Below are 23,197 nucleotides of genomic sequence, written 5' to 3' on the forward strand. Positions count from 1 at the left end.
CGGCAGCAGCTGGGGGGCGAGGCGAGCGAAAAGGCAAGCAGTGGAAACTTGAGAAAGCGCCGACGCGGCGTTTGCAGGATGATATACCGACATCCCCCGATGTTGGAGACACCCCTGTCTCTACCCTCCAAGTGCTCTTCTGGTGCGGGGGAAGTCGAGAGCGAGAGAAAAAGGGATCTCGCTGGGCTTTGGGCCGAGACTGAGGCACCCGGCAAACAGCAGTAATGACGACCCGAGAGCAGCACAGCAGCAGCGTGAGGAGGGGCAATTCACCTCGCGCCTCGTGGCATAAAGCACCGCAGTATCGCCCGAACTCACGATCCGGTCGGCCTCTTGAGGATAGGCTTATCTCCTAACAAGATCACGGCTTGCGGCGTTAGCAACAACTTGGAGAATGGTGGATCGCATCGCCCCCTGGTGTCATTCCTCCGCTTCTCAAGGTAAACTTAATAGTAACCTTCAAGGTGCTACGGAGCACAGCAGCAGCATGCAGGCAGGGCCAGCCACCACGACCACCACCAACGTGTGTATGTCGTCAAGGTGGGTGGAAGAGGTGGGGTTGGAGGGGAAAGAAAGCGGAGGAACGCTACAGAGCCTTTTCATCCCGGGGCTCCAGACGGGTTTTGGCGCGGGTTTTGGAGAGACGGGCAACAGGCACAAAAGGGACAGAGCTTCGTCCCATATGCCGACTGCCTTTCTTCTGACTCGGAGAGAGGGCATCAGGCACTCAAGGGTAAGGCGAGTTGCTTGCTGACTGCAGTTGCTGATTCGCATCGTCCAAGTAATCCTGCGGGATGCTTCCGTCCATCCAGAACTGATGATTCGTTGTGGTTCCCAACATGATCTTCCTCACAGTCTGGGGTAGTTTCTCTTTCAGCTTTGATAGTGCATTGCTAAGCACCGTAAGCAGGCATACTGCTCTACACTATCGACAACCCAAGGACCTAGGACAGCCATTGACTGCAACGGTATTACGGTCAAGTTGCGACGCGGTGGCCCACGATGTGCGCTGGTCCAGTCTGGTCTGGTCTTCTGTGCAAGCAAGATCAGCGCGGGAACCCGTCTGTTCCCTAGGTGACACGCCCCCAAAGAGATGCACAGGGGCGGCGCATTTGTCATAGCGTGTCCTTCAGATCGAGCCCTGGCCAGTCACAGCAACTCTTGCCGGTGTCCTCAACGTATTTGCTATGCAATCACTCCATAAATGTGCCAGAGATGAACCGCTTTGAAGCGGGTGTGGCTGCTGCTTCCAGACAGACGAGCCTTTTTGGACAGCTGTGATTGGCCACTTCCCAGATGGAAGACGCAAGCTGTGATGGAGAAATGCGGGGTGACAACCGCCCCGAAGAGGGGTTAAGCGGAGAGGGGGAGGGAGGGGTCTGGAGATACGCAGTACAGTACAGGCCTCTTGTTGTTGTGTGTGTGGCAAAGGCACAGCAACGGCACAACAATACCCTATCCTCCTGTAGACACGCAGTACGAAAGATGCAAGCCCGTCTAATTTCCCTTGCTCCTATCATGCGATTATGGTTTCTGGTTTCGGCGACTAACAATCTGGGGAAAACGGGGGATGGGAGAGATGGGCTGGGCTGGGGGAACTCAATTAGCACCGCAGTTGGGTGCCATTCTCGACACGCTTGAGCCGAATCAACAGGCATCATCCACACACAACAACTCGCTGCCCTGGGGTTTCCTAATGCCCGACACACGGGTCTCTGTTGCTGTAGTTTAACACCGAAAGACCTCTCGTCTGGAGGTTGGCGCGTGGATGGAAGATGACCGCTCGGCTGGAGAGGCGGGATTCAAGTCGATGCTGGGCGTAGGGGACCGGGGGACTCGTCTCGAGGTGGCCGAGAGGAACAGGCGTTGGCCCGAAGCGGCGCCCACTATCCCCCGTTTGGCTGGCCCTCCCTTGCATGAGGAGGCGCACCTCAGAGTCCCCGTCCCCCAGGCCCGGCTGCTGTGGGTGGCCCTCTCCCCTTTGCCCCTCCATCGCTGCGACCCCGGTCACACCCCAGGTCTGTGTGCTCTGTTTGTGTTTCTGTGTCTGCTGTCTGCTGTCTGGTTGCTGTCTACACATGCCAAAGGGCCCAAAGTCCCCTAGAAATTATCTGTGTGCTCCATCCAGATACAGCATGCAGATGCGTCCTGTGGAGAGTCTGCGTCTGGTGCAGTCCACCCAGAGTCATTGCTTTACGTTGTGCGGCTTCATGGATGTGCATGTTTGTCCAATGTCCATCTGCGGTTCCGCAGACCAGGCCTCGGGATTGATTGTTCTGCACAACTCCATCCCCCCTCACCCTTCCTTAGCCCCCCATACCCATCCCCATCCGCACACCCTCCCCCCCGCCGAGCTACCCACGCTAAGGTCTATCCACACTGCCTTCGCCTCCGACATTGATGACTGGCTTCGCGACGCTGAATCCCCGTTGGCGTCACTGTCGCGGACTTCTCTCCTCCCTCAGCTGTGCTGTCTGTCCCCCATACCCCGCTTTATATACAGTCCTGTCGTCCCCAGCTCTCCCGGACATGAACTCTCATCTTTCCTCCCTCACTTCTCACGACTCTCTCAACAACCAAACCCATTTCACGAACTTTTTTCTTTTTATCTGTGATACCTTGATACCAATACTTGTTTTATCTGTTCTTACACACAACTATCACCATGGGTTTGTCCGTTGAGCTCAAGACCCCGGTGACGGGCGCCTACACCCAGCCCACTGGACTGTATGCGACAACATGCCCCTCTACACACGAGTGAAGCTTTGGCTAACCCAGCATTCGACAGGTTCATCAACAACGAGTGGGTTGAGGGTGTCGACAAGCAGACCTTCGAGGTCATCAACCCCTCCACCGAGGAGGTTATCTGCTCCGTCCACGAGGCTACCGAGAAGGATGTCGATATCGCCGTCGCTGCCGCCCGCAAGGCCTTCGAGGGTGTCTGGGCTGAGACCACCCCCAACCAGCGCTCCCTCTATTTGCTGAAGCTCGCCGACCTCGCCGAGAAGAACGCTGAGCTCCTCGCCGCCGTCGAGTCTCTCGACAACGGAAAGTCCATCTCCATGGCCAAGGGTGACGTCGGTGCCGTCGTCGGCTGCTTGAGGTACTACGGAGGTTGGGCCGACAAGATCGAGGGCAAGACCATTGACGTCGCCCCCGACATGTTCCACTACACCCGCCCCGAGCCTGTGAGTTAGCCTACAAGTTGAGAAGAGGGACGACAACTAACAACTCAAACAGATTGGTGTCTGCGGTCAGATTATCCCCTGGAACTTCCCCCTTCTCATGCTCTCATGGAAGATTGGCCCCGCCCTGGCCACCGGTAACACCATCGTCATGAAGACCGCCGAGCAGACCCCTCTGTCCGCTCTCGTCTTCGCCAACCTCGTCAAGGAGGCCGGTTTCCCCCCTGGTGTCTTCAACCTGATCTCCGGCTTCGGCAAGGTCGCTGGTGCCGCCATCTCCTCCCACATGGACATTGACAAGATCGCCTTCACCGGCTCCACCGTCGTCGGCCGCCAGATCATGAAGGCCGCCGCCAGCTCCAATCTCAAGAAGGTCACCCTCGAGCTCGGCGGCAAGTCCCCCAACATTGTGTTCAACGACGCCGACATCGAGCAGGCCATCTCCTGGGTCAACTTCGGCATCTACTACAACCACGGCCAGTGCTGCTGCGCCGGCACCCGCATCTTCGTCCAGGAGGACATCTACGACAAGTTCCTCGCGGCGTTCAAGGCGCGCGCCCAGGCCAACAAGGTCGGCGACCCGTTCCACCCCGAGACCTTCCAGGGCCCCCAGGTCTCCCAGCTGCAGTTCGACCGCATCATGGGCTACATCAAGGCCGGCACCGACGAGGGCGCCACCATCGAGACCGGCGGCGCCCGCCACGGCGACAAGGGCTACTTCATCCAGCCCACCATCTTCTCCAACGTCCGCCCCGACATGAAGATCATGCAGGAGGAGATCTTCGGCCCCGTCTGCGCCATCGCCAAGTTCAAGGACGAGGAGGAGGTCCTCAAGCTCGCCCACGACACCAACTACGGCCTGGCCGCCGCCGTCCACACCAAGGACCTCAACACCGCCCTCCGCGTCGGCAACAAGCTCAAGGCTGGTACCGTCTGGGTTAACTGTAAGTTCTCTGCCCCACTCTACCCCGCACTGTCCCTTGTGGCCCGTGCCCCCCCGCCTTCCCCCGCCCGGAGGTCTTGGACGACCTCCGGGATCGCCGGGTCACCTCACCACTTCACACAAACTCCTCAAAGCCTCCAAACGGCATGCTAATAAAGCGCCTGCACCTAGGTTATAACATGCTTCACCACTCTGTCCCGTTCGGCGGGTTCAAAGAATCAGGAATCGGCAGAGAACTCGGCGAGGCCGCCCTCGCAAACTACACCCAGAACAAGTCCGTCGCCATCCGTCTGGGCGGCGCCCTGTTCTAAGGGATCGGGAAGGAAAGGTAATGAAAAGCGGGGACTTCTGGCGCAAATGTGTACATGACCTTTACGTAACTGTGCAATACCAAGTTTGAATGATACCAAATAACTCAAAATTGTTCCGTTGCATGCGTGGTGGCGATTGTGAGGTTGGTGTGTGTGTTCCGGCCCGGCCGGCCCGGCGCCGGGTGGGTCGGTCACTCCGGATAGCCCCACTTTACTCAGCGTGCCGGCACTGGCGGTAGCGCAGACCCTCTTCTGGTTTTTCTAAAAGATGCTACTGCGCAATCATTGGTTCTTTGAAGTGAAGCGTTACTCACTAGGTTGCTGATGTCTCTTAAAAAGTGACTTACGATTGTTGTCACACACTACCTATCGGACAAGCTTAAGTACAGCACAGCACTGATACGGCGCAGGCCTAACATCTCTGACTAAGAAGTTGCCTATTCATCATAGCACCTCATAAACGTCGCAGTAGACATGCTGAGTTGTTGCAAAACGTTGACATGTCGCAAAGCCTCGACTTACATTTGGGTACAGTGCAACTGTCGCAAGCTCGTAGTGAGTTGATCATGTAGTAAATCCCGATTTTGGCAGGCAGTCCCGAAATTTTGAATACGGTGTCGAGTCTCCGTATTATGTACGCCTTATGTCATGAAGAAAGACGATGGGGGATCATGACGAGGACAAGGACGACAAGGACGACAAGGACGACAGGGACGGCAGGGACGACAGGGACGACAGGGAAGGAGGAAGAAGGATAAGGAAGAAAGACAAAGAAAGGGATTTTTTTTTCTCAAGCTTTATCTACTCTCAATAGAATAAATCTCTTCCTATAAGAATCTCATCCTAACCACTGATATTCCCTAGTTATCTTTCTCACTAAAATAACCGGAGAAATACTTATAAGTAGATTCTACAGTTTAGGGGCCCATTGCCATGCATGGCAGGCTCTTCGTTTTGGCCTCTGTTGGTTATCGTGGGGACGTGGGGATGCAGAAACCTTGGCCTCTCTACCACCAAGCAATCACCACATACTCACACACCCCTCATTATCCCTAGCCACCATAATAGCCAGCGAGATATGGGGAACGCAGTACGTAAAAAGCTACTCAACGCTACGTATCTACTGAGGGTTGATGTTTGTGAAACTGGAAGGCCCCAGCCGAGTGGCTGATTGGCCGAGTAAAACAACACCAACTTCCATGGCGTCTTTGACCTTATGTTGCCGTCTTCCGTCACCTGATTCGGCTTTATTCCATGGTGAAAACGGTCTGCAAACCTTTCTCGATGCGCTTTCTAAACCTCTGCCTCCTAGAGCTCCCGAGGCACATGTCCTTCCAACTGGCTTACGTATCCGATATGCCGCAGGTTATCAAACCAAAAGCAAGTGCAAGAACGGCGGTGTGGACCGTCTATTTCTCCCAAGCTGCACCTAATCTTTGACGTGTACTAGATATCTAGGCCCAAAGACAGGGCGTTGGAGGCTGAGCGCAATGCCAGCTGTATTCAGACGAGGGATTTAACGTGCTCCCCGGAACCAAACTCAGCTCGCCTTCTCAACAGGAACCCGAAAGTCAACTCAGCTTAAGGCAAGGCATAACACAACCTTTCCGAAACGCAGACATACAGGCGGTTTCCTTACGTCACGTGTGGGTGGATATTTAGCAACGAATCTGAGGTACCTAGGTATAACAAGCGAGGAAGCAGAGAAGGAAGGAAGTCGGGTCGGTGAGGACCGGTGTGTTCTTTCCTATCCTGTCCTGAGTGCTTAGATAGGCAGGCTTCTTAGCGAATACAAGCGAAGAATTCTTTTTTTTGGTCTTGTTTTCCCTTTTTCACCTCCCACACTTTCGATCGCCAACTCTGATTTCATCTTCAAAGCACTTCGTTAGCGAGAATCGTTGCACTCTACATCATTCCATTCGACGAATTCAAGAGCTCGCGCTATTCCCCTACCCATTTTTGAGACCAGCGCCTGCTCGTCTACCTCACCATTTCTTCCATTCTTACCTTCCTTGGTCCTTACCTCCGTGTTTGGCCAACTATTACCCAAAATGGCTTCCTACGTCGCCAACGAGAAGTCCAAGGCGTGTGTCCTTATTTTCCCAAAAGACAAACTGTTCATCGGTGGTAGTAGCCCATCCATCGGTCATGAGGGCGAGATCAAGACCGAGTTCATTTGGGCGGCTCCGGCTCAGGTTGAAGCATATGCTGGCGTTTCACTCACCTTCCCCATCCTGCAATCTGACGGTGTCGTTGCCACTCGCAGCCGTTCTGCTGGCCAAATTCGCAATGTCATTACCATTAAGCTCAAGTTCTTCGCCGACCAACTTGATTTGCAGACCAAAGAATGCGGCGAGCTCCCCTCAGAGTACCGGCAATACGTTCCTGATAAACATCAGAAAGATACAGCTTGGACAGCCATCAAAATCACCGGCCGACCCGCGATCGACGGTTACCCCTTGCCTTTCGCCGCTGATGAGCAATACGCCGGCATTCTGCACCGTGGCCAGCCCATCAAAGGCAGCATCAGTCTGAATTCACTCTGCTACGGCACAAAGGAGTTCACCTGCCTGGTCAAGGTTGGGGACTGGTACAAAAAGGTGTCCTCGATCCTGAGAATCGTGAAAGAGCACAGGTTCTCGTACGACCCTTTCAGCAACAGGTATGCCATCTTCCCCAAATGTTTCTTGTTTCATCAATTACTAACCTCGTGTTTCTCTCATAGGCCTGATTGGAATGTGGCACGTTTCACGAAGGAGTGGGATGAAGCCGCTGGCCAGGGCCTTCTGTCGGATCAGCACATCGAAATGTTTTCGCACTCGCGATTCCGTCATGTTTCGACCAGCTTGGTGCATTCTGTTGCTGGAGACATCGTTCACCTGATCCGACAGGTCGAAGTCATGCGCGACGTTCCCATCAAGGTCCGCTACCTCCGGCTCAGCCGAGATGAAGACCAGCCTGGCCAGCTCTTGTACGCCGTCATGCTTCTATCAGATGAATTCGTAAGTCACCCAACTCTTCCTGTCGTCTCTGTCCAGTGACTAACCTCCCTCTGCAGCGTGCCGAGTACGGACAAGCTCTGCGTCGCACAGCCCAGCTCGGTGACTCGGTCGGCATCGCGTTCCAGCCCAAACCAAAGCCCTTGAAGCTGAGGGACCCCATGCCGGATGATGTCAACTACTGGCCAGGAACTGTCGTCAATCCGTCTGTCTCGGAGCTCGACCACACAGGCAACTTCGTTCTGCTTGTGCAACGCCCTGAAGCTACCAAGGTGGCTGGAGACGCCGATGCCAAAGTTGAGCTGCCATTCAAATCGTACAACACTTGGGAAGACACAGGCGGCATCTAGGAGACCGCCTTCCTCAAGATCGATCTGAATCTTTCGACATACAAACGCCTCGTCGATGCTGTTCATCGTCTCTTATCTTGGGACAGGCTGAAGAACGAATTAGAGTCTGACATAGCCTACGACCCAGCGGATGTCTTGAACATTCCGCTTCCTGACCCCGACCGCGTTCAGTCAGAGCAGTCCGAAAATGCCGAGGATGCCATCGCGTCTGAGCAGTCTCTCACGCAGACTTTGGTTATGGAGCGGCTTGAATTCGAGCAAGAGCTGCAACAGCAGTTCATTCAGGGAAACGGCCTCCGCGGTTTAGTGTTTGGCCCGCGTCGTCCCACGCCTGCTCAGCCTCTATCTGCAGCCTCCAGCCCTCGTACCGGAGCTCCTCTTTTCACAGATCGGCTGTTCGCCTCCACACTGGAGAAATTCTACAAAGATTGTGTTTCTAACCCGATCAAGCCGTTGGCGCCAAGAGAGCACGGCACCATTCCAGCGATCAACTTCCTTTCGACAAGAGATGAGCGGTTCTGCGAGCTTGTCCTATCTCGCCTGCGTCCAGTCACACGTCAGCGCCTCGAAAAATATCTCAAAGCTGTGCCCCTTGGCGTCCTGATGGTCACTGGATTTCCCGGAGCCGGCAAGACTGATGTCATTTCTACACTTGTCAACATTCTGCTTGATCACGACGATTTCGATAAGTTGTTTGTGTATGCCAGCTCCAATGGTGCCACCTCCAACGCGTGCAGCCGCATACAAGCTCAACCGACAATTCGTCGATGAGTACAACAAGAGCCTCCCCAGCCATCGCCACCGCCAATACGCCGTCGTCATTCGTGGCCATAACATCCAGTTGGAGCATGAGCGCATCCTCAGCACTGTCAACAACGCCTTCAACCGCACTGCGCATTACAACTCACAGCAGCTGCCAAGGTCCAAGCGCGTGTTCCAGATGCCATTGTCGGTCGCTGAGTGGGTACTCAAAATTGTTGGTTTCGGGAACTATCGACTCAACACTCATGACTCTGGCGAGCTTCACGATCTCCGCCTTCAATATCTCGCCCTTCCGGCATATGATCCCTTGCGCCGCTTCTTTGGTGGTGGGAAGTCTTGGGACGACATCGTCACAGAATGGAAGACTCACTATCCCGGTCCAAACGATGCAGACCTGATGCGGAAGCCAGACAACCTCCTCAGCAATCTGATGACCAGCGTCATCTCTCGTGCTGATGTCCTAGCCGCAACTCCCCACGTCGCCAAGGACAACGCCTACATCTGTTTCACTCGACAGATCGCCAAGGCCAGTGTTCTTGATGAAGCTGGCGCCATGAATGTTCCCCAAGCACTCCTAGGTTGGCCAAACTTCCGTGCCTGGCTCCTTGCTGGCGACGAGCGCCAGCTTCCACCAACGGTCATGACGCTGCATGAGAAAGACTCGTCAGGCAACTCCAGAGACGCGAAGGTGACGAGCGAATTTGTTGACGAAGTTGCCTGACGAGTCTTTCTCATGCAGCGTCATACGTTTCCGTCGCATTGGTTGGCCCACCTGTGTGTTGAACGAGCAGCTGCGCATCGTTGACGGTGGTTTCGATCCCGCATCCGAGGTATTCTATCCCGATGTGAGCGACTTCACATATGCCGACAGTTGTGGCATCGCGAATCGTCCCAAGGCTGTTGCTGCAGAGAAGTGGGCGGTGTCAAAGTACAAGACCATCAAGAGCAAGCAGCACAAGGGCAAAATCCAGCCGGTCTTCATCCATGTTCAGTGTCAATGTAAGGTTGAGGAGCTCACAGCTTCGCGCTACAACATCCAGCAGGCCGACAAGACGATCCAACTCATTCTCGAGCTGATGAACGCATCCAATGGCACGATCGATGCAGAGGATATCGGCATTATCTTCCCTTATGCGGCCATGAACAGAAGACTAGAGTCGCTGCTCGAGGGAGAGCCAAGCCTCGACAGAAAGGTGACGGTCCACACTCCCGATACATTCCGAGGCCGAGAAAAACCCGTCATTTTCTATGTCCTCACTGTCGAGAGGGGGTCCACCGCCGGCCACGTCGCTTCGCGACAGCGCTCCGCTGTCGGTATCACCCGCCATACTGATGGTCTTTTCATCATCGGCGACATCGAGACAGTGAAGCCAGAGGATGCCAAGAAGAAGGCTGTTGCAGTGACCAACGACGATGGCGAAGTCGAAATGATCGACCTTCGTTCCTTCTCTCAACTGTTGCAATGGTTCACCCGCGAGAAGCGTGTCGGTCTTCCATATGACGATGAATGGCAGCAAGTCAAGCCAGCTAAGAAGGATGAATACTATGGCCTTGTGCTATGAAGAAGGACGATGAGGGAAACTGACGAGGACAAGGACGACAAGGACGATAAGGACGACGGGGACGACGAGGATAACGGGGACTAGAAAAAAGGACGAGGAAGAGAGACTTCTTCCGAGACTTCGTTTGCTCTCAATAGAATGAGTAGGATATGGAATCTGTTCCTATGAGAGTCTTATCCCAACCACTGATATCCCCTTGGTTTTCTTTCCTCACTGGAATAGCTGAGACATACCGAGGCAGCTATGAAGTGACATGGAAAATAAGAATCTCAAAGACTTGGGCAAAACACTAACAAACTGCAGCCATGAGACTAAGCCATCCCATCAGAAACCATATTAAGTCACCTTTAAGCCTAGGTCTGCATAAAGTCATGGCCCCTAAACTACACGTCGGGTTCTGCTCGACTCAGGCAGAGGAAAGGGACATGCTGAGTTAGTATCACTCGCTGGACTTGAAAGCGCAGCTCATGTCATATCCACACGGTGTTCTGGCACCACCAGCGGAGTCTCAACCACCACGTAAAAGGGCTTACCTTTGCCGTGTCCGATTCACAGCAGCCGGGACTAGACTCGGGACTGGATCAACGCGATGCTTTCCCTGAAGTTCTTGGCCGTCACCTCGCGGGTGCGAGCACTCGGCGCTGTGCTCCTCCGGCTAGTTGTCGAACAAGCCGATTTCAACGCGGGGCTTCTCGATGAGTACTGCATAGGTAGCTGCGCAGTAGTAGTCACGGCACTTTCCCTCTGATATAACTCGTCTCTCAGAGCATTTTCATCTCGTTGAGCCGGCCAGCGCAATCCAAATTGACGATCTACTAGAGCTACCATCCGAGATCGGGAGTCGCGAGCGGGCGACTTCTCCGGCTGAAGAGCGATGGCTACAGAAGTGCACCGGCGATTCATGACAAGACTTCACGTATATTCGGAGAATAAATCGTTGACAGAGATGAATGACGCCAGATCAGAGATATCAAAGACACAACACGTCCACCCACTCATTCGACATCATTTTCCCGGTATGGCATATCTCATGAGAAACGCTTTTAAAAGAAACTGTAGGATACGGAGTAATTGTGTCTTCCATAGGCTTTTCGAGCCGAGCAGACCGTTTATATAGTCATTCGATCGAGCTTGTCTGCCAAGATTCCCATGCTCCCGCTGCCTGCTAGCACTGACATGGTTTAGGGACAGTGTACCGTTGTCAACTCGACCATTGACGATCTCGCGGAGGCTGTACTCTCGCCCTACTCATTTTAAATTGCCAGATTATACCGTACATAATGTTGAATTCGTTCCTCGACGTTAACGTTCTCTAAAAATGATGTAGTTTTTCGGTATGTTCGCATGAAACCCGCCACAAATATTCGCTTCGAACGTTCCACATAGCCTTAGCGGCGTCAAATGGAGGTTATCGAACTCTGAACCGATTCTGTGGGTATTCGGTTAGAGATATAATAATACGATGCCGAAAGTAATAGACGAGGGTGAGCTCTGTTCGTGAGAAGAACTTATGCCGTCAGGTTATTGATCTTGAGGCTAGATAAGCGATAGCTTAGACGTGTAGGAGTAGTCACAGGCTATAATAGCGATTTTCTTACATAGGTTCAATTTCCTAGGCCGTTACTAATTCTTGCGAAATGGCTAAGCTTATATAGATGTTCAATGAATTTGAAGTTTCAGCAATACATCAAACGTTCCTAATAGCTTCTAATGTATCCAGCATATAGAAGGACATGTTAGTCGTCTTCGAATCTGAATTTCGGCATGATGTCCTCTCAGTCCGTGTATTGGAGAGCTTGGGTAAAGCCATCACACGCACTGCCTCGGCCGTCCAGTCTGCAAGCCCATGCCAGTTTTTAACGCCCTCGAGACCGTGATGACTGTCGACCAGCCACAGCGACGATTTGAATATTCATAGGAATACTTTGACGTGAATGGCCAGAGACACCACGGAGACAAACATTGTGAGGTGTGGAGAAAATTTAGCGATGCTGGTGAGCCAGCGCATTGAACACCGTCCTCGAGCTTATCAGGCCACCTTTCCTTCGCGCGTTGTGGTCAAATAGATTCATTTGGTTTGCTCTGTTGAGCCTCATTCTTTCTGGTACGATGTCATTTATAAGGCGAATGGCCGAAGCGACGCTTGACGACAGAAATGTTTGCTCGTGCATGGGCGCCAGAGCCCGCCATATAAAAGCTTTGTGATTCCCTTGTTGAGACTTTCTAGAAAAACAAAATCGTTGCCAGCGTTGTGATCTATACAATAATTCTCGGTCAAATACCTAAAAAGAATCCAATGACGTTCTGCCGATTCTCGATGCCCTGGAGCATCGAGTATTGAAACATTGCTACCCCTGCTGGACTATTCAAGCATTCCATGGAAAGAAAACGCCGGACGCTGAAGCGATTGAAGAGATTCTGTCATCTTATCATCTTCCGGACGCACGTACACGGCTTAGTGATTGAAAGTGATGCATTTCTGGACCAGAAACCCTTTGAGACGAACATCCTCTATGATTGTGTTGCTGAATTAAGCTTGAATTTGTGACGGGTAGGCTTATTATACGACACTCCTTCGATTGAGGAATTTCGTTCAATTGCTCTCTGTATTTGGTCGTCATGACACTTCACAAGGAGATGAGACGAAAGGGGCACTCGACCAGCTCTGGATATTGGCCCCCGTCGGTTTATTGTCAATAATACCCGTCTCAAGACGACGAACAAGCCCCCGGGGACGTGATCATGCATTCAAGTCACAGGTTCCATATCAGCCGGGACATCTGACCCTGAGACAGCTCGGTAAAGAGTGTTTGCGGACGAGGTCAACCTGGGACAGGTACTTCCATTGTTGGTAAATCGTCGTTTTCTGGCTTGATAACCTCATTTAAATAGTAATCAAGGAGAGATTGGCGCGACGGTACGCGGCAAGTCCTCTTTCTTTACCTCTGGTAGGCTGGGTCATATTTCATTAGCCTTCTCATTGTCCATGGCGATTTCTGACCGAGGGACAGGTCACGTCTGGTGCTCATTTGTTGTCTCGGTGGATAATCTTGGTAATAGTTATAAGGAATGAGGTCAGCAGACTTGCTTCTCAGCAAAAATCAGAGCAGCCAGCTTCTGTTCCAGGTGTTTTCCATCTGGACTGGCTTTCGCCTTTCATTGAACGGTTAGTCCCCAACCGACGCGAAACTTTTGAGTGATTCGACGTCTTGTCCTAGCGGCCATGTCCGCGAGCGCCCAAGTTTCTTGCTCATTCGGCTGTGTATCTGTCTCTACTCATGACATACGCCTGTATAATTCATGTTGACTTCCAAATCACCTATGCCTTCTGTTGGTTGCCTCTGCCTTCAGACCATCCTGGATCAAGAGCATGAGAAGCAATTTGCGGACAACAGTCTAATAAACGACGAAAGAAGACTTTCAGAGGCACTGAAACAGAACGAAAAGCCACTCTACACAGCTGAATATTTGCACATAATCTCTGGGAGCCCTCAGAGGCAATATTTGAGCTATTTAACGCGTACTTCGCCCCTCAAGCAATGGCCTTGAGCAGCGATTGATTACTTCACCGATTGCGTGGCATTATTGTCTGGTAGAAAACTAACATCTCATAACGATGTTCGCCATCTGGCTCCTGCTGGAGGCAGTCCAATCGTGGGGGGCGAACGAGGTCATAATACCATCCAGAATACCCCCAAGCAAATGACAGAAAAGACCGTCAACGGAACTTCACAACGAGCTGTCAGGAATCTGTGCTTCAAAAATTCACTACGGGTGACCACTTCTTCAACAGAGGGTCATATATTTGAGTAAAGCCGACCACTGCCTCCGACCTCGGCGCACAAGCACGTAAAACTCATCTTGTGGACAACATTGCCTTGTCCGCTGATAGATTCTTTGGCGAGACTACGGGAATATAGACCCAGCCCTTCCTCATCAGCAGATAGTACCTCCGTCTGCAGCCGCGAATTCAACTTTAGTATGCTCATCATCCTCTTCAAAAAGATCTTCTCTCATCTTCTCTGTAGGACCCATGTCACGGCCAAGATAACGTACCATGAAGAACTTCCCCCTAGCGCCCATTAGACATGCAAGGATTGTATCTGGAATCTGAAAACACCCGATCATCACCAGGGTAGTCTGTCGTCATGGCTGGTGGAGTCTTCACCTGTATTTACACGCTCCTATTTCGACATGGCCTTGGTAGAGATGGGACACCTTGCAAGAGTACCTCCGTGACTTCCATCGCTCACGATAAGCTACGCTGAAACTCGCTCTCCCATCAGTATGATTTTCGTCTGACGGACCGTGTATGCGACGACGAACAGGTACATTTATAGGTAAAGTTTTTTCATCTCTATGCGACAACTTGACGCAACTGTTTCAGTGCTCACAATGAAATGAAAACTGAAGTGTTTGATGCAACTTTTTTTTTTCTGTCTATGCAAATAACGTCTTGTCTTGAAAATTAAGGCGGCGCAGACTGACCACTGCCGCATGTTCCAGAAAACTCCCGCGCAAATCCCTTCCGTATCCCCTTAAATCGCCCCAAATGCCGTCCAAACCATATCGCCAAATTCCCTGCAGGTAACAACGCAACTGAAAAAGACGGGTTCCGGGAATGATGCACTTGTGTCTTGTGACGGCTCACAAGAGCTACTTCATCTATTGGGTGCGTCTCATCGCATCTCTATGTTCCTTTTCGACGGCGTAGAAATGTGTATAGAGCCTGGAAAGACGCATCAAATATTCGTCCGAGGAACCAAGAGCAGTTGCTGTCGCACGCCAGGCGGCTGTCTTCCACTTCTGTCTTGCTGACTTGCCTAGAACGTCGTTACGCTCCAGTGGAATGCGTCCGGTCGCTTTGTGAATCGCAATCATCATGTTGACTTCCGTCGCCCGAGTCTCCAGCGTTGACCGTTTCTCCTCATCAATGACGTGGCGTACAACGAAACGACGCAGACAAGGCTCCTTTTGCAGGTTCTCCATGAAGGGCGCCATGATGTCCTTCCTTTCTTTTGCTGAAGAATTTATTGCAGCAAGTTGGAGTGCGATGTCCAGATCCGGGCCCAGTGGCTCTTCTATCATACAGAGGATCTCGTGGTAAAGGGTTTGGGTTTCCCTGGTGCTGTCTTCCGCCTTTGGTCCTGTCCACGCAATGCCACGACTCTGAGTGATGAAGGTATCGGCTATGATACTGAGGTTGAGTCGTTGGTCAGACGATGCGTCGATGTTCGTGTCCACGTCTGACTCTTCACTGACGTTCGTCTCAGACTTGCCTCGGGTCGCTTCCGAGTAGGGTCCTGATCTCTTCTGAATCTTCGTAGGGGGCAAGTCGTGAGACCCGATCTCGTCGCATCGCTTCCGCTTCTGCTGTTGGGCTGCGTCGGAAAGCGCTAGCTTCAGCAGCCTAGCCGCCTTTGCCATCTGGTCTGATGCCGACTGGTTGCGCTCCATCGTGACGATATTGGTATCGTCGTCTTGAAGACCTTGGCCGCCTTGATTTGTCTGTGTATTTCCCTGGTCGGTTTCCATGTCGTGTGTTGTGTTGCGACGCCGAGATAGGTGTCGTGGATGTGATTGTGTGACGTATGAGTCGGAACGACCGGTGCGGATGGTGAGAGCAGGTAGATGTGTTGAGAAAGTTTCGGGCCCACCCAGTAGTGGTTTTCACAGTAGTGGAAGAAGCAGTGAAAGAGAGCAGGCGGATGTGAGGAAGAAAAGTTTATCGACAAGCCGTCCGATGAGGAGGTTTAAATACCCCGTGAGAATAGCTGCGTGGATGGGGTTGAAAGTGAGAAAGAGGGTGGGTCGAAGGTGAGAAATTGGATGGAAAGTGAGAAGTTGGCAACCTCGTTAAGGAAGGCACTGACTGTGCGGGTGGAAGGCGCACCTTGAGTTTAGGTTCAAATGGAAGGAATGAACAGTTTCGTCTGGTGAAGTGTGACTTCCAGTGTGAAGGCACCGCGAATACCAACAATGGGAGTCATCGAGGGCAAGTTCCGCACTAAATTCTTCTCTCCTGCGTAAGTTGAAAGCTCTGCGTAAATTTTCAATAGTTATACTTGAATTTGAACGAATGAATAATCTGATTTATCTATTTTCCTTCATACTCTGTATGTCAAGACGATGCACGTAAGTCCTCTGATACCTACATCTATCTCATGTACGACAAATATAAGTAAATCCATGTTGGATGAGGACAAAAGTAGAGAATACGGAGGTAAGTAAAGATATACAGATTTACACGACACCGCATTTGTCCCTTAATATACTGTATCAGTTGACGATGAACAAGGTATATATTTATGTAGTAGAACACCGTCGTCTCATCTCACATATCTCGAAGCCAAGTTGCTACACAAATCTACGCGCTCTGATTGACAGGATGTGCGACTGAGTAGACAAGTAGACGTCTCTCTCTGCCATAGACCTATCAAACGCGGCAAACAAACGAGTGACGTGAATACAACACCTGTCTCTCCCTCAACCTCTCAACCTCTCCACCGTCCGTCCGTTCATCCGTCTACTTGTGCTGGCCCTGCTGTCCTCCCTGGGCCTGTCCTCCTTGGCCACCCTGGCCCTGCTGACCAGCGTTGGCGTTTCTGTCTGAGATGGTTTGAAACGAAGTTCAGTGATGTGTTTTAGTTGATAGGATGGTTGTCGTCCGTTGTCTGTTGCGATGAGCTGAGTTGCCTTTAAATCAATCGGAAATCTCATGGAAATGTTACAGACTTTTATACTCATCTCGCCCTCCCAGTCACATGCTATCGCACCCATACAAATCACCAAACGGTACCTATCAAACTTCACCGCCCAAACTTTGCAGTTGGAAGACCTTGCTAACAATCGTTCCGCAGACCTTGCTAACAATCGTTCCGCGGTGGTCCTTCCAGGACAAGACAAGCTTCTCACCGACATGCCCAGCCAGCCAGCGCCCGGGAGGCATGCTCCAAGCGCGAGACATTCGGTCGGCCTCCAGCGTCGTCTGCATCATCGACGTCTGCGCGAGAACTTGTACCCGCGACATCGTGAGCAGTGATGACGACGATCGCGATGATGAACCAGTACATGGCCGAGGAGAGGGAGGGATGGTGGAAGGCATCGACGATGATGGGCAGGACATCGCAAGCAAACCTGTGCCGCTCATCCAAGTACACTGCGCCCATCACGACATCACTCCTCCCGTCACCATCACCCAGCAAATCAAGGCTCAGAAACTCGAAATATCGTTTATCATCATGGTTTCCGCTATTCACGCGTGATCCCCCTCCTATTTTGCGTTTTTACGTTTTTGTAAACCACACCCGGAATGCGGGAGGTCTTCGACCGCAGCCAAAACGGCTTCATGCAATGCAAGTTGCGCCCCTCTCCAAACCGCCCAATCGACCCCCAGACGAACCACAAGTGTTTTCTATAGGGGGTGTAGATATCAGAATGAAATCAAAAACGTACAGTCTGACGATGCGTAGCGCACTATCAAGATGCCGATCACTGGTGACTGAAAAGAAAAACCTCCGCCATCAAGCGCTCTCCAGAAAACGTATGCCTCTCGTTGGTATTTCTTGCTGCCGTGGTCGAAAGTGAACCGCGACACAGCTTGTATGCTTATGCTTTGTATGTTTCTCAGCCCTCAGTCACCCCGCTTAGCTGTGGAGAGCCTTCAGCTCCTCGTCGACCTGCGCTCTGACAATCTCCCTGACCTTCTGCCAGTCGTTGACGCACTCTGTGACCCTCTTCTCCCTCTCCTCCAAACCGACAAACTCCGTGGGGAGGACCTTCTCCTTGAAGTTGAATCCCTGCTCCTCCTTGAGCGCCATGTCGACGGCGCCGGCGAACTTGGCAGGGTGGGCGGTGGAAAGGGAGATGTGCGGCACCTCGGCGGCGCGCTCAATAGATCGCAGGGAAGCGGCAACACCAATGGCAGAGTGGGGGTCAAGAACGTAGTCGATCTTGTTGTAGAAGTCCTTGATTGTCTCGACGGTCTGGGGATCGCTGACGCGCTCGCTCTCGAAGTCGCGGCGGGCTGAAGTGAGCACATCCTTGTAGACAGGGCCGAAGCCGCCCTTGGTCTTAAGGTCCTTGAGCCAAGATGCGACCTCCTGGGAGGCTTGTCTCTTGTTCCACTCGTCGTCCATGCCGGCGGTGGTGGCGAACTCGTAGGCGAGGAACCACAGCAGACGCTCAAAGTTGCTGGAGACCAGAATGTCCATGGCAGGGCTGAGGGTCTCCTTGACGCCGTCCTCATGCGCCTTGGCACCATCGGTGGCCAGGCCGCCGGTGGCCTCGGCGGGAGGCGCGGGCTGCTTCTCGTACTTGCCGGTCGTCCAGAACCTGTGGAGGATATCGTTCTCGTTGGTTGCGATAACGAGCTTGTCAACAGGCAAGCCCATGCGGAAGGCGAAGTAGCCGGCGAGGATGTCGCCGAAGTTGCCCGTGGGCACGACGAAGCGGACCTTGTCGCCAAGCTTGAAGGATTCGGAGGTCTTGGCGAGGGAGAAGTAGGAGTGGAAGTAGTAGACGATCTGGGCGAGGATACGGGCCCAGTTGATGGAGTTGACGGCACCGAGGTTGTGCGTCGAGTTGATGTCGGAATCGGCGAACAGGGCCTTGACGATGTCCTGTAACGATTGATGTTGGCGAAGGCGCACAATCGGGTGACGGGCTACTTACTTGACAGTCGTCAAAGGTACCGGTGACGGCAAGGTTGTGGACGTTCTCGTCCAGGACAGTCGTCATCTGGGCCTCCTGGATGGGGCTCACGCGACCCTTGGGGTGCAGGATGAAGACAGAGACATCCTTCTTGCCGCGCAGGCCGTAGATGGCGGCGGATCCTGTGTCACCACTCGTAGCGCCAACAACAGTCAAGTGATGTCTGTCTGCGCAACGTGTTAGTCTGGCTTGTCCAACAGGCGCAATCTACCCCGCGCGGGCTCCAGCGAGCATACCCTTTCCAGTCTTGCCCTCGTTCTTGCGCACGAGGAAGTATTCAAACAGGTTGCCGAGGAACTGCAGCGCAACGTCCTTGAAGGCAAAGGTCGGGCCGTGGAAGAGCTCGAGGAGGTAGAGGTTGTCGTTCAGGTGGCGGAGCGGTGTGGTGTCGGCGTGGCGGAAGGTGGCATAGCTTCGGTCGATGATGCCCTTGAGGTCTTCGGAAGGAATCTCGGAGGCGGAGATATAGAGAGAGAGGATCTTGTGGGCGAGGTCGGGAAAGGAGAGATCCTTCCAGTCCTGCCAGTTGGCGACCTGGGGGATGTGCTCGGGGATGAAGAGACCGCCATCGCTGGCGAGACCCTTGAGAACGACCTCCTCGAAGGAGAACTGGAGATGCGATCAGCGCTGTGCAGACAGTGGCTTCAGGAGTTGCGCGCAATGGCTTGCAGAAGCAATTGGTTCAAGAGACGGGGGTATAACATACACCGCTGTCCTCGCCGCGGGTGCTCAGGTAGCGCTGCGACTGGGTGTGGGTGGTGTCGGCGCCGGTGCCGGTCTGGCCGTTGGTGGTGGTACCGTTGGTGGCCATGATGCCTTTATGCGGTGAGGAGGGAATGGGCAGAAAAGAGGACGAAGCCCAATTGAAAGGGAGCGGGAAATGGAAGGGGAAAAGTAACGAGACCTCGTCTCTGCGAATGCAAGATCTCGGGCTGAGAAGGGCGGGATGGAGCGATGGACGGAAGAAGAAAGAAAAAAAGTCGAGTCACACCAAGCACGTCAAGTGGCCGAAAGTCGGTGGTGGCTCGACTCGATGCGAGTCGAGCCAACAGAAAAAGAGCCCCTCTCCTCTCCTCTTCCCTCCCGGGACCCCTCCCGTCGTCGTCCACAGTCACTGCTGTCCAGCGTCTTCCAGTCTGTAATTAGGTCCTCCCCTCCCCGCCAATGTCCCGTGCCTACCTACAGTCCCAGTCCTGGTCTTGCGCAACTTTAGTAACTCAGGAGTGAGTAACCGCAAATTTTGCCCCGCACTAGCCGTCAATCGGGAGGCAGGCGGCGGCGGGGTGACAACGGCGTCGGACGGGTGGGCAGGACATGGCATGGGACATTGGATGGCACTTGCGCTGCGCTGAGGGAGACCACCAGGGAAGAAAATAAAAATAAAAAAAAGTACTGGCCGCGGGGTTGTCATCCCTTCCCCAAATGTCCACTTTCCACTCCGACGAGTGTCTCTGGGCCATGTCGGGATGCCAAGAATCCTGGTTTTCGGCGCCGGAATGTCCAATTCTGGCTCTGTGATTGGACGGATCATGGGCAGCAAGCTCTTTCCAGCGTCGCACAGGAGCTGATGCATCCGTGCGCCTGAAGTTCCTTGTGTCGTGTCCACCTCCTGAGCTGCAGCCAGCAGCATGCAACATGCAATATGCGCCTCTTATTGCCCCTCCAACCGATTACCCCTCCATCCCCCTCCATCAGATCGAGTCAATTGAGCTCTGACAGCTCGGGTGCTGACAATCTGTTTGTGTCGCTGACGGCGAGGCTGGTAGCTGTCGCTGGCTAATCGAAGGACCTGTCGAGTGAGTCGTCACTGGCAGTTTGGCCTGTTCTTGGGTTTGGGTAACCGTGATGAGCATTGATGTCTCGATTCAACCTGGAGGAGTGACTGAAACTGTTGCAAGTTTCCATCGCATATCGAATATCCATAATAGGCTTGCTATAGCATCCTATCGGCATCATTAATACCGCCGAGCCTCATCAATCGTATGCCTCATGCTGTCTGTCCAGCCCACTCTCACTGTGCCGTGCCTTAAACGCCTGCTTCCCACAATGCCCCGGGTATCTCGAAAAAAGAAATATGGTCAACATCGACCCCTCCGCCGTCAGCCCCGCGCCAATTTCCATCGAATTGTTTCACTTGCGCACAATCTTAAGTAGTGGTGCAATCTTCGACTTCTTGCTGAGCCCCACCCGATAGAGAGGCTTCCCAGCCTGCGATGCTGGCGTTGTGACCCCCTGCTTGCCATCGGCTTTGCCCGCCACCTCTTTTTTGACCTCGTTCTTCTGCGGAGTGACAATTGCCGCCTCCCCCTCTGTTGCCGCGCTTTGCGGACCCGAACCATCGGAACCGGGCTTCAGCCCCGAGTTGGCCGTTGTAGGCTGCAGAGCCCGTGCTTCGCCCGCCTCACTTGTAGTCTCACTCGCTGGCCCTTTTCCGGTCACCTCCTCTGTAGATCGCTTCTTATCACTCTTCTTGGGCTTGGTTGACCTGCTGGTCTTCTCCAATTGGTTATCACCCGCAGGCTCCAAATCCACTGGAACAGCAATATTCTTGGCCTCGTCAGCGGGTTCAACGGCTGCGGGCTGATCCACGGGTTCCTGCTGCACGTGCGCCGCGACAACCTTGTCTGACTTCCTTGGCCGGCCTCTTTTCTTCTTGGTTTGCTGTGTAGCCGCTGACGTTGGTTCCGCTGCAGCTGGGCTCTCGGCGACCTCGCTCAGAACTGCGGGTGCGACTCCGGGTGACGGTGCTTGGGTCTCGGCAGGCTCAGGGGCTGCTGCTGCATCGGATTTCCTAGGGCGCCCTCTCTTCTTGGGTTTGGGAGGGCTGGCTGGTGGAGCAACCTCTTCGATAAGTTGTGCAGCTGGTCCCATGTCAGCCTCGGGGACTGTTGTGAATGTGGCATTCCCGTTATCGCTCTGCCGACTAGCGTCGCTACCCCTTCGTCGGCTTGGTCGAGGTTTGTACATCTCACGAGGAAACCCAGTATCGTCCGAGTTCCAATCGTCTGCAACATGCAACGCTGCAGCCTGCGGAGATTCATCACGGTGCTGACTGCGCTTCTTGCGTACAGGCGCTGCAGATATGATGTCCGGTGATGATTGGATCTCGATTGTCGCTTCGGGGTCAATGACTTCTCGTATTTCCTGCACGGCTTCAAACGCCGTTCGAGAGTTCGTATCATCTACGAATGACTCTTGGAGCATTCCCCGGACTCGTGTTTGACTGGGCGTAGAGTATGCAATAGTAGTAGCTCCACTAGAGCGTGCTGCAGCTTGCAAGGTTGTGAAATGGCGGGAAGGCGGTGGTCTCTGGTCATCCGGCGACGGATCGACTGAATGATACTCGTATTGCAGCTGTTGGCTAGCCGTCAGAGCTCGGGGTTCGATATACAGAGAGACCTGCTTTTGTCCCGAGATCGGGCTATTGACCAGTACAGAACCATCATCGAGGGGGACCACCATGTCAATATCGTCAGTCGCCGCCGATGACACCGGTGCATCGATTCTCTGTTTCTTGGCTGCCTGAGGTAGAGAAAAGTTGGCTCTCCCTACCGGAGTGACGTCAAACGGCTGTGTGGACCCTTGGGAGGGCATCTCGATAGCTAATGGAGAGGTCAACTCGACATTGTTCACTCGCTTCCTCTTGTTGCTTGTAGGCGTTTTGTTTTTGGCCAAGGTAGCAATCGGTGCTGTTGGCTGTTCGGCCGGGCTGCTAGGCACGTCCCACATGTCCTTCGGCGTGTCATTGGCACTCCTCCCAGGGGTCGTGACCTGCGTAAGGTCCACGATCTCCGGTCTCTTTGCCTTCTTTGTCCGGTTCGATCCCATAGTCGGGTCGGTGATTGAAGTCAATGACGAGGTGTTGGTGTCGTCCTTCTTCGTCGCAGCCTTTATGCCATCAGATGCGGAGCTACAGACCGCGCCGTGGGGTACCGAGAAGTGATCGTGATGCGACAAGATGTCGTCCGTAGCTGGAGCTCGCTGGTCGTTGTATATCTCTTGGAAGACTTGAGGGTCGGTTGAGCCTGTCGCAGCGCTTACTGGATCGGAGGAACGTCCTTCGCTGGATTTCTTGGGTGTTGGAGGCTTCGCTGGACCGTCTTCCAGATCGAAGTCATCGTCTGAGTCGTCTGAGTCTGCGATGACCCGGGCAGGAGCCATTGTCGCGCAGTGGCAAAGGGAGTCCGCGGTGGAGGAGGTCGAGGCGCGTGTCTAGTGTGAGGCGAATTGTGAAGGGTACAATGGGTGTACGCCGAGGTACTTGCTTAATTGTTTTCTATTCGAAAACGCGACATTGGAATGCGCCTCGCGCGATCACGTGGCGCTTTATGCACTTAAGCGGTGTTCACCCATCCCCCCCTGATCACTTTGTG

The 23,197-nt window shown here is 53.3% G+C and overlaps 5 protein-coding genes across 5 annotated transcripts; 2 read left to right on the forward strand and 3 right to left on the reverse strand.

Annotated features, from left to right (window-relative positions):
• Positions 1–2,665: 2,665 nt before the first annotated feature.
• Positions 2,666–4,439, forward strand: CLAH10 (Aldehyde dehydrogenase; the record flags this gene model as incomplete). Its single annotated transcript, XM_053182750.1, has 4 exons — positions 2,666–2,727; positions 2,789–3,188; positions 3,241–4,129; positions 4,300–4,439. The coding sequence occupies 4 exons, from the start codon at positions 2,666–2,668 to the stop codon at positions 4,437–4,439; spliced, it is 1,491 nt and encodes a 496-aa protein (XP_053033286.1).
• Positions 4,440–6,490: 2,051 nt separating this feature from the next.
• COL26b_010039 (uncharacterized protein) lies at positions 6,491–10,112 on the forward strand (the record flags this gene model as incomplete). Its single annotated transcript, XM_053182751.1, has 6 exons — positions 6,491–7,101; positions 7,165–7,441; positions 7,498–7,734; positions 7,789–8,503; positions 8,526–9,238; positions 9,342–10,112. 6 exons carry the CDS (start codon positions 6,491–6,493, stop codon positions 10,110–10,112), a joined length of 3,324 nt encoding a protein of 1,107 aa, XP_053033287.1.
• Positions 10,113–14,777: 4,665 nt separating this feature from the next.
• On the reverse strand, positions 14,778–15,647 carry COL26b_010040 (uncharacterized protein; the record flags this gene model as incomplete). The annotated part of the gene is made up of 1 exon (XM_053182752.1): positions 14,778–15,647. The coding sequence occupies one exon, from the start codon at positions 15,645–15,647 to the stop codon at positions 14,778–14,780; it is 870 nt and encodes a 289-aa protein (XP_053033288.1).
• Positions 15,648–17,758: 2,111 nt separating this feature from the next.
• On the reverse strand, positions 17,759–19,635 carry COL26b_010041 (uncharacterized protein; the record flags this gene model as incomplete). Its single annotated transcript, XM_053182753.1, has 4 exons — positions 17,759–18,733; positions 18,786–18,991; positions 19,061–19,433; positions 19,531–19,635. 4 exons carry the CDS (start codon positions 19,633–19,635, stop codon positions 17,759–17,761), a joined length of 1,659 nt encoding a protein of 552 aa, XP_053033289.1.
• Positions 19,636–20,954: 1,319 nt separating this feature from the next.
• Positions 20,955–22,985, reverse strand: COL26b_010042 (uncharacterized protein; the record flags this gene model as incomplete). The annotated part of the gene is made up of 1 exon (XM_053182754.1): positions 20,955–22,985. The coding sequence occupies one exon, from the start codon at positions 22,983–22,985 to the stop codon at positions 20,955–20,957; it is 2,031 nt and encodes a 676-aa protein (XP_053033290.1).
• Between the last annotated feature and the right edge of the window lie 212 nt (positions 22,986–23,197).

The sequence above is a fragment of the Colletotrichum chrysophilum genome (genome assembly GCF_026319265.1).
Source record: "Colletotrichum chrysophilum strain AFK26 chromosome Unknown scaffold_103, whole genome shotgun sequence".
Lineage (NCBI taxonomy): Eukaryota > Fungi > Ascomycota > Sordariomycetes > Glomerellales > Glomerellaceae > Colletotrichum > Colletotrichum chrysophilum.